This window comes from Mesoplodon mirus (genome assembly GCF_964341445.2).
Source record: "Mesoplodon mirus genome assembly, chromosome: 19".
NCBI classification, from domain to species: Eukaryota; Metazoa; Chordata; class Mammalia; order Artiodactyla; family Ziphiidae; genus Mesoplodon; species Mesoplodon mirus.
In genome coordinates, this window is record NC_138995.1 from 63,404,172 (window position 1) to 63,414,441 (window position 10,270).

General features: G+C 41.5%; 1 protein-coding gene across 4 annotated transcripts; it reads right to left on the reverse strand.

Annotated features, from left to right (window-relative positions):
- Nucleotides 1-1,366: 1,366 nt before the first annotated feature.
- ZIM2 (zinc finger imprinted 2) lies at nt 1,367-8,866 on the reverse strand. 4 transcript variants are annotated; one of them, XM_082606138.1, is made up of 7 exons: nt 8,763-8,866; nt 8,423-8,526; nt 7,731-7,778; nt 6,080-6,206; nt 5,792-5,884; nt 4,226-4,320; nt 1,367-2,727 (listed from the first exon to the last, which is right to left on the reverse strand). In XM_082606138.1, the coding sequence occupies exons 1-7, from the start codon at nt 8,821-8,823 to the stop codon at nt 2,722-2,724; spliced, it is 534 nt and encodes a 177-aa protein (XP_082462264.1). In that variant the 5' UTR covers nt 8,824-8,866; the 3' UTR covers nt 1,367-2,721. The 4 variants fall into 4 exon arrangements, with proteins under 4 accessions (XP_082462264.1, XP_082462263.1, XP_082462261.1 ...); XM_082606137.1 differs by having other exon boundaries at nt 1,367-3,087; XM_082606135.1 differs by having other exon boundaries at nt 1,367-4,320.
- Nucleotides 8,867-10,270: the final 1,404 nt, after the last annotated feature.

Genomic DNA, 10,270 nt, shown 5'->3' on the forward strand with positions numbered 1-10,270 from the left:
TGAGGTGTTCTTGCCAAAGAAGTTGAAGATGAATCTAATTAAGTCTCCAGAGTTTAGAGCTAACTTCCATTTACAGAAAATATATAGAGGAACAAGCTTAAGGATACCACAGGAAGCAAACAGACACATTTAGAAGGGGGGACATTCCACAGGACAACCGACCCAGTTTCTTCCAGTATTACTTGCATAATCACACAAAGCTTTAAAGAAAAAAAACCAAGAGTGCTAGAATCATGGTTGCCAGGGCTGTAAGGAGGGGGAAAGGGGGAGTTACTGTTTAATGGATACAGAGTTTGAGTTTTGCAAGATGAAAAAAGTCCTGGGGATCTATTGCACAACAATGTGACTCTACTTAACAGTACTGAACTGGACACTTTAAAATGTTTGACACGGTTAATTTTATGTTATGTGTTTCTCACCACAATTAAAAATTTAAGAATTTAAAAATGAGCGCTTCTAAATTTAAAAAAAATTAAACCTGAATATAAGGAGTACCAAGACTGTTACATATATTAGGAATTGGGTGGAGAGAGGAGGGAAATACATTTCTACATTATTCTTGGGGTCACACAAGGCATTAAAAAAGTGAGAGGAGATGGCTTGACTGAGAGAGAATCAAGAGGTCAGACAACCAAATGCATGTTTGGATCCAGATTCAAACAAGCCAACTGTTAAAGGACATCTTGAAAATGATTGGGAAAATCTGATTATGGTCTGGGTAAAATCCTTTGAGTTGACTTAAGATTTTCCTTTTTAGGTAGATGTATTGAAGTTTTTTTAAAAAATAGAGATGATACAATTGAAAGAAAGTGTTAAGCAAGTAACAAACCAGGTAGAATATAGATTTAGCAAAAATGATGAAGGAAGAAATGAAATGATAGATAAGGGTGTAAGTAAACCTATGACCCCGGGGAAAGCAGCAGATTTCACAAGACAGTGATGAGGTAGAAGCTATCATAAAGGCATGGGGTTTTCCTGGAGGTGAAGGGAGAGAAATTAAGCAGGGCGCAAAAGAAGTGTTCAGAAAAGGATGAGAGGAGCCAACTTGAAAGGACTCCCAGTGGCCAGAGCTGGAACAATCTGAACAAAATAAATAATGGTAGTGTTGGATTAGAGCCCACAGAATAAAATAAACATCCATGAATCCATACTGATATAAATAAATTACTGAATAAATAAATAGGGAGGACAATTCTTCCTCAGAGGAGAATTCTAATTACTAAATGTAGAAGGAATGAAGAAAATTGAAGATCACCATTACAATACTACACAGTAAAAATGGCTGTAGGTAACATCCACTTGCTAATTGCTAGAAGTTAGTAGGTAAAAGTGTGAGGAGAAACTAGATACTTGCATGGTCTCAAAGTTTCTCCTGCAAGATATTTATTAATTACAAAAAGAAACAAATAAAGGTTAATTAACATCATCAACAATAAGACATATTGACATTATGTCCCTTTGCAGTAGTGGTGGCAGAATCGGAAACCAATTTATAGTGGGTTGGAGGGTGGACTGTGGTGAGAGAATAGGACCAGCCAGTGAGGACTGTTTCATCAAGAACTTGGGAAATGAAGAAAAGGGGCTGTGTAGCTCACACTCATTTGGCTGGTGTAGGTTCACGTTTGTCTTTACTTTCATGATTTTGGAGCTACACATCATAGATCAACCTCAAAAATGGCAGGATGAGAAAAAGCAGGGCAGTAAATAACAATAGCAGCAACCCATCCTTCCAGGCAAGGAGTCAAGTTCTGAGACACCAGGTCCAACTGGTTCTCATGTGTCTTTGTATCTGACCACCATCCAAGTCAATGATGGAAAACTTTTACATTATAGCAATATGGTATAAAAGAAATTTTTAGTGCAATTCAGGGCTCATACTTTTAAAGAGTGAAGTATGCCCAGAAAAGAATTAGGATTTTAGGTGAAGCTGGTCGTGCTGATGATGCCAGTGCCCAAGAAAAGCAGAAATACTGTTTTCAAACAGGATTTTTTAAAAGGAAGGAGAGGGGAAAAAAAGAAAAATACAAAACCCCAAACCTTCAAACAACTACAGAAAACTACAAAAATTCTACTTAATTAGTAGCAGATTTACGATATCCAAGACCAATTATAAGAAAGTGGTTAGCAAAAATATCCTTCCTTGATCAGTGTCTCAAAAATTCATCTAACCCTCAATTGTAAGAGAAATGGCTATCAGAACTTCACCTTAAAAAAGCTTTCTGGGGGCTTCCCTGGTGGCACTGTGGTTGAGAGTCCACCTACTGATGCAGGGGACATGGGTTCGTGCCCTGGTCCGGGAAGATCCCACATGCCGCGGAGCGGCTAGGACCGTGAGCCATGGCCTGAGCCTGCGCGTTCGAAGCCTGTGCTCCGCAACGGGAGAGGCCACAACAGTGAGAGGCCCGTGTACTGCAAAAAAAAAAAAAAAAAAAAAAAAGCTTTCTGAACCCCTTATACTACAAGTGTCCCCATCTGATTTAATGTGAAATAATGTTGGGATTACTAAAAAGGAAGACAGCTGCAGTCAGTATAGTACTGTGCCTTTTCTTCAGAGGGGATATGGCAGGAATAAAACAAACCTGGGTTGAGCATCAAGATATAAAATAAATATCTCATGGAATCTCAAAAGCCAAACCTAACCAAACCACACTGGGGTTCAGTTCTTGCCCCATCACTTACAACCCAAGTCAAATCAAATGACAACTTGGAGTTTCAAGTTTGCTATACCTGTAAAAATGAAATAAATATCCTCATACTAGGTACAATGCAGCATTCCTTAAAAGATCAAATAATACATTTGGCAATGTTTTGTAAATCAACAAGTACTGTGTAAACATATTACCAATTACTTCAGCTTTGTGGATGAATCAACATAGGTACACCTCAAAAATCTTTTTACCATGCCCTCTGCTGACTCATCCCATGTGGTAAAGATACTGTATGTAAACACTTCTGTAGAAAATTAGGCAACAGAGTTCCTGCCTGGAGCCCAACTACCAGTCACAAGTTTTCTGTCAGAATGTCAAAATCAAGGTTCTCCATTTTATGGATAACACCAAAGAAGGGCAAAATCTATTAGCTTCTTTCCTATGCAACAAAAATATTCTTTATAAGGTTTTTTGCCTGGGTGACTGACACATGTGCTGACTCTCCCTTTGCAAAGATTGTTCTACCCTCTTGCAACCATTCTCTGTTTTCTGACCACACCAAGATGAATTTTCAAGTTGTTAACAAGGTGTGAGGGCTGGTTGAAGACCTTCTCATATTCAGAGCACTCAAAGGGTCTCTCTCCAGGGGAAAGTCAAAAGTGTTGAGAATGTTCTGAGTCAAGGTTTTTCAACAGTAACTGCGCTCAACCGCGTTTCTCTTGAGAATGGAGTTGATAATGTTGAGTGAGGTAGGAGGGTAAGCTGAAACACTTCCCACACAGCTGACACTGGTAAGGCCTCTCTTGAGCATGAATTCTGTAGTGCTGAATGAGATGTGAAGTCCGAATGAAGACTCTGCCACAGTCACAACACTGACAGGCTCTCTCTCCGACATGGTCATGTTTCCGCTGATACCGAATTAAATATGTTTTGTTTCGGGGCAACGCGGGTGGAAGGGCTTTTGTTGCCTCATGGGCTTTGAGATGTTGAAAAAGATGCACATCCTGGATAAAAGCTTTGCCACACTGGAAACATTCATAGTAGTCCTCCTGACTATGAATTCTTATGCAGCCGTTGATATGTGCATGCTGAGTGAAAGACTTTCCACCTTCATTGCATCCAGGGAACTTCTCACGTGAATGAGTCTTCTGATGTCTGGTGAGGTGTGGCATGAGGTAGAAGGTTTCTCCACACTGTTTACATTCAAAGGGTTTCTTCCTTGTATGGATCTGCTCGTGTCTCTCACGGGCCAACTGGGTACTAAAGCTTCTTTCACAAAATTCACATCTGTTGTGTTTGTTCTCTTGGACGAAAGGCCTGCTGTCTACCGGCTGGGGACTGGTGCAAATTCCATGAGGAGTGCGTTCCTGGGGATCCTTTCCGAGAAGACCCTCTGACTGTTTAGTAAGATCGAAGCGTCTCTCAAATCGATCACTGTCATGGCTTCTTTCCTGAGCAAGGGTCTTGGGGTCATTCATTTTTACTGGACTCAAAAGTTTCTCCTGGTTGACCTGGTGCAAACCCAATGGATCATCAGGAGAAGACTCTCCGACATAGACGCACCAGAAGTTACCTACCTCCAAATCCTGTCTTCCTGCCCCTGAGGATGATTTTTCTATAGGCAGGCTTTGCTCTGGAGTTAGATCTTTGGTTTCAGGTTTTTTCTCCCAATCTAAAAGCAATGTAAAAGTTCCTCTACTATTTTTACTCAAAGAGACACATCATTATAGTAGAAACAGAAGAAAGAGACCAAACAAAGCAGAACAGTTCTTAAAGAGGATTGAGAGTTTTCTGGGAACCTAAGGAGAGAATGGGAGGATGGAAAGGACAGTAAGCAAGGAAGGGTGAGGATGAGGCAGAAAAGAGACCATCCAGGAGGACTGAACGTTGACAAAGATGCCAGAGACACAGACAGGAGAACAAGGAGGAAACCAGAGAAAGAGCTGGGATTGGGGTTTGTCTGCATGCAGACCATGCTTGGCAAATTATTACTATTCCGAGCAACTAATAGTTGTGGCGATAAAGGGATTCCACTGTCAAGTCAATTTGGGAGATACCATAGGATGCAAGTCAAGCAGCTTTCAATCCTGTAGGACTCTTCAGAACCTTTAATCGGCATCTCAAATTCCAAAGAGGGGAAACATAGTATGCAGCATTTCTCTAACTGATCTCATCATGGAACACTTTTTTTTTTTTTTTTTTAAAGAACGCCTATTACCATGGTTCTACAGGACCATTAGGGAAACGCTGGAGTAAACAGGTCAACAACCTCTTGCTCAGAATAAAGCAAAAGGATTCTAACTCTTTTCTTGGCTCCCAATCTCTATTCTTACCCCATTCCCTTCAATTCACCATTTATTAAATGCCTATTTTGAGCAGAGCATTATCCAACCAGATGGTCATAATAAGTCTGTAAAATGGACCCCAATCAGGCTATAAATGACTACAGGAGAAGAGATGGGGGTGGGAGTTGATTCCATTTAGGAACAGGAAAAACTCAACGGAGGGGATGGCATTAGGGCTCAGCAAGCAGTGAAGGGGGTGGCAAGCTTATAAAACATCCTGAGCAAAGACAATGAACTGTGAAAGTACACAGTCCTGGGGAGCCAGCAACACAGGTTTCTACTTGGAATATCTGCGAGAGATGAGGCTGGGATGTGAGTTTTAGGCCAGATTGGGATGGATTTAAATGTTTTGTTAAAAGTTTGGATTTTCTTTTGAGGGTGGTAAGAAGCTCGTCAAAAGTTTGTGCTTTATAAAGGCAACCCCCTGAGTGGGGCTGGAAAGAGGAGTGGTATCACGCCAAGGTTTTTTGCTTATTTCAGTTAAAGAGGAAAGACCTCTGATTTCTAGCAGCCAGGAGAAAGGCATGAATGAATGCAGGAGTTGGAACACTAGAGAAAAGGGAAACTGGCCTCCCTGGAGCTGCACAGGAGAGGAACTCATGCTGCAGGAAGAGATGAGCTTCAGAGAGGAGATGAAAGAAGTACTGAGTGCACGTGATGTGGGGAAGCGGCAGGAACCCCTGAGGTGAGAGCACTTACCAACCTTCTCCCTGAGCTGAGAGGGCTTTGGGGAACAGCTCCCAGGCTCCTCCTGGCTGACCGGGGTTGTCTTCCCACGATTCCTGTCTCACTACTCACCTTGACATATCATTGTACTGCTGTCTTCCTCCACTGCATGTGACTCCTCCGCTTCCAGCCCTGAGATAATGTCAGGTTTAGGGAACTGGTACCCTGTTGAAGAAGGAGACTCGTAACTTGGGAGTTCTGTCCTGTACCCACAGGAACTCCCAGCCTGGGTTATAAAGACGGTGAGATAATAAGGAAAATGCAAATTTAAACAGAAGAAAAATAAAGCCTGTTTCCAATGATTTTGCCACCAGGGACATATGGCAATGTCTGGAGACAATTTTGGTCATCACAGCTTACCTAGGGAGACCAGGTTCCTATAATTTTCCAGCATCACTTCCCAGTAGAGTTTCCTCTGAGGAGCAGTAAGGTAGGTTAATTCCTCTGGACTGAAGTCCACAGCCACATCCTTGAAAGTCACCAGCTCCTAAAATACCAGACACACTCCTAAATGATCGAAATCCAGGAATTATCCCAAGGAGGGGGGAAAGGTGCCTGATGAGAGGGGACTGACCATGAAGCAGATGTTCAGACCAGCAGAAAGCTTCTAATCCAAGTGTTCTAATCCACTTAGATTATTTCTAGGGACTTAGAAAGATACCTTTCTTTGTCTTATAGTCTGAGAGAAGTGAGAACACTTCTGAGATAGTTCCTGCTGCTAATTTTGACAGATTTGGGTTGCGGGAGAAAAATCCTTTTAAGTCACTTTATAAAGAAAGAAAAATGCAAATAATTAAAAGCTGAGCAGTATACCTCAAGCTCAGGAATCAGAGACTGTTTGATTTAGGTTCTGGGTCTGGTTCTTTCTAACAAGCTTTATGAGAATGGATAGGTTAAGCCTCAGTGACTCATCCATAAAACACAAAGAGCTCATAAATATGAAGAGATATTCAATCTTATTAATAAATAAGAAAATACATTTCAAAATGACAAAGTATGATTTTATACCCATTCAACTGACAAAAATTAAGAAGTCTGACAATACGAAATATTGTCTAAAATGTGGACCCTTGGGGCCTCTTATAAGATGCTAAGGGAAATGTAAATTAGTAAACCACTCTGGACTCAGAAATTCTGTTCCTAGGTATATTTGCTCATGTGTACTTGGAGATAGATATGTTCATAACATCTGTCTTATAACATCCAAAATATGGAAAAGACCCAAACATTCTTTTTTTTTTTTTTTTTTTTTTTTTTTGCGGTATGCGGGCCTCTCACTGTTGTGGCCTCTCCCGTTGCGGAGCACAGGCTCCAGACGCGCAGGCTCAGTGGCCATGGCTCACGGGCCTAGCCTCTCCGCGGCATGTGGGATCTTCCCGGACCGGGGCACGAACCCGTGTCCCCTGCATCGGCAGGCGGACTCTCAACCACTGCGCCACCAGGGAAGCCCCAAACATTCATTTATAGTAGAAGAAATAAATATATTATGGTATACTCATACCATGGAATAGTATTCCAGCAATACAAACTAATTAACTACAGTTACATGCAACAATTTTGGTAACCGAAGGGCGAATTTAAAAAGCAGATATTAGAAGACTACATAAGACTACGATACTCATTTTACTAATATATATCTTTTGTGTTTTTACAGAAACATTATGCAGATCAATGAACATATGACTTAAACTAGAGGGCATGTACTGGCTGCCCAGCTCCTATAGAGGGATTTATTTGGCTCACATGTGTTTTTTAAAATTCTTTCTTCAAAATTCATATTAGCTGCCAACACCAAAAAATTTGTATATTTCAAATTATTAACTGGATTTTTGGCTTCTCTTTAAAAAAAAAAATCAGAAGATCTGGGGATCTGGACCCACATTCTCACACGGTGCCATCAGCTGAAGCCGAGTCACAGCTGCCCCTTAGATGGGGCAGTTGCCCCTTAGATGGGGCAGGTGCCCCATTTGTCATAATCCACCCACTTACATATGGTATTCGTTTATATTACCTCAGTAGTCCCTGTGGGCATCTTCACTTGGGATCCTTGACATGGACACTGTAAGGACAGAGGCCTACTCTCAGGAACAGATCATCTAGGACAGTGTTTCTCAACTTTTTCCCCCCATCTCTCCCTCAAGGAGCATTTTTAGACAATTTGTTTCCTAATCGTCACCCCCCCTCCCATGAATTATTTTCTGGTTCTAAAGGAAGTGCAGCATATTAATTCCTTCTAGGTTTCAAAATGTGATTTAACAAGAACGTTAAGGAGCAAATTAAAAAAAAAACACCTCACAACAGTATCACGTCCCTGTAATGGCTGCCATTTATTTCATATAAAAAAAGGATCATAATAATAGTATAAACCACATGAGGGTGGTTTTGACTAAACCAAAAGTGGAGATAAAATGGAATACTAAACCATGAAAAATTAATTCAGAAGATAGGAAGAGGGACAATGTTAAAGATATAGTATGTGGGGTGGTGATAAGTGTGACAGAGAAAAATAAAGCAGGGAAGGGGAATACAAAGAGTCAGAAGAACATTTTTTATACAAAAGCCAGGAAAAGGCTCAGTTAGGTAATGTTTATATAAAGACTTTGAGGAAATGAGGATGTGGTTTAATTAGACGGGGAACGTCTGGAAATCAGGAAGGTGAGGCCCCCATATTGGAGAACTAAATCAGAAGAAAGCCCGACTCACCTGAGGTCTAGCAGATGGCATACCGTCAAACATCGTTGTGCCCTTCTTTTGTTGTTCTTCGGTGTTTCTCTTTTCTGCAAGGACAGAGTCCCGAGCAGGGAAACCTAGAAGGGAGCAGAAATGACCATGGAATTGAGTCCAGTCTGGCAGCACCCACAGGCACAGAGAGTAGCCTGCCACCCCCACGCCACCCTGTCCTGCCACAGGAGGGAGCAGCAGTCCTGGACTTCCTATGACAAGAGAAAGACCCCAGAAATCTTTTCTCAGCTCAATATGGCAAGTTCCAGAAAAGAGTTCTGGTTATCTCCCACCTCTAAACTCTTCCATTGCTTCTCAGTACCTTCCAAATAAAGCAGAAGTTCCTCTTTATTTATATCAGTGGTCCTAGCCTCACCATCCATTCAGTCACCAGGGAACCTCAGTTTCCCAGTTGTAACATGAAAATGATAAGACCTCTACTTCTAAGGGCTCCTGTAAGGATTAAACATTATATATGTAAAGCACACAGCATGCATTTTTAAAAAATGGCAACTCTTATTACTAAGCTTTCCCTACATCTTTTTCACTCACTGATCTAGAATACAACCACCACCACAACCACCTGTGCAGGTGCACAGGACTGATCAGAATCCTTAATTCATGATACATCAGTATTCAGCCATGCATGACCCTCATGTTTATTTCAAATTTATTTGTTTATACTTTTAAATGTAATTAACCCATCCCACTGGTCCACACCCAAGTCTTGTTCCCTTGCCTTTCTCTCCTTGTCTCTCTCTATATACACCCAAACAATACTTTGCTTTTAGTATCAATTTTATTCAAAGGACTATTAGGAGTGAACAGCTTTCTTCTCCCATTATTGAAATGCCCTTAGTTCCAGTCTAGTAACTTGAGTTTCTAAGAGACAAGTCAAATTTTAACAGAAGTTAAAACTTCCAGGCCTCATATCTCCCACATTTTATGCCCTTTTTTTTTTGGTCTGTGTGGTCTTTTGTGTTGATACTAAAGTTCAGGCTTAATAAGAAATGTGCAGGGGAGGGAGAACAGAGCTGGAGGGAAGGGGTACTTCTAGAGAAATAATAAATAAGCAAAAGCCAAACCCCTAATTTCTTCCATTGCACACAAGATTAGGCAGATTAGACTGGATTATAAAATTTATTTGTTCAGTCATTTAACAAATCTTTATTAAGCTCCCTATTACATGCCTGGCATACAGCAGATGTTCAATAAATGCAAACAGCCAGTTGCTTCTTTCCTGTCTCTGTGTTTGCCACCAGGTTTCCTGCTTCCTTGCTGCTCTTGGGCTGTTTTGACCTCACCCACGTCTGAACCTCCTCTGGCAGAGTATTCAGAAACTGCTCCAGCACCAGTTGCTCCATCATCTGCTCCTTGGTGTGGGTCTCTGGCTGCAGCCATTGACAGCAGAGCTCCTGGATTTGGCTCACAGCTTGGTGAGGCCCAGTCACTGACAGGTACTGAAAATGCCTAAACTTTTGGTGAGAAACTTTCAGAGACCCTGGGTTTCTTATGCAGATGGTTTCTGGATTTTTTTCTTGATCACGTAGATGAATGAGCTGGGGATTCCTCAAGATATCCAAAGCCTCTGTCATGTGCAGCATCTTTATAGCTTGGCCCTTCAAAGGATGGAAATACTCTAAAAGGCAGGCTGCTTCAGAACACACTGCTGTGGAAGATGGTGTGCAGAGTTGTACCAGGTGAAGAAAGGATTCAGAAACCTCAGGACTGCAGAAATTACACAGAGAGACTCACAAATGGCTTCCACAGTTAGGACTGGACAGCAGAGGTTATGTGAAGCAAAGGAAGTTGGCTTTTTCCACACAAATG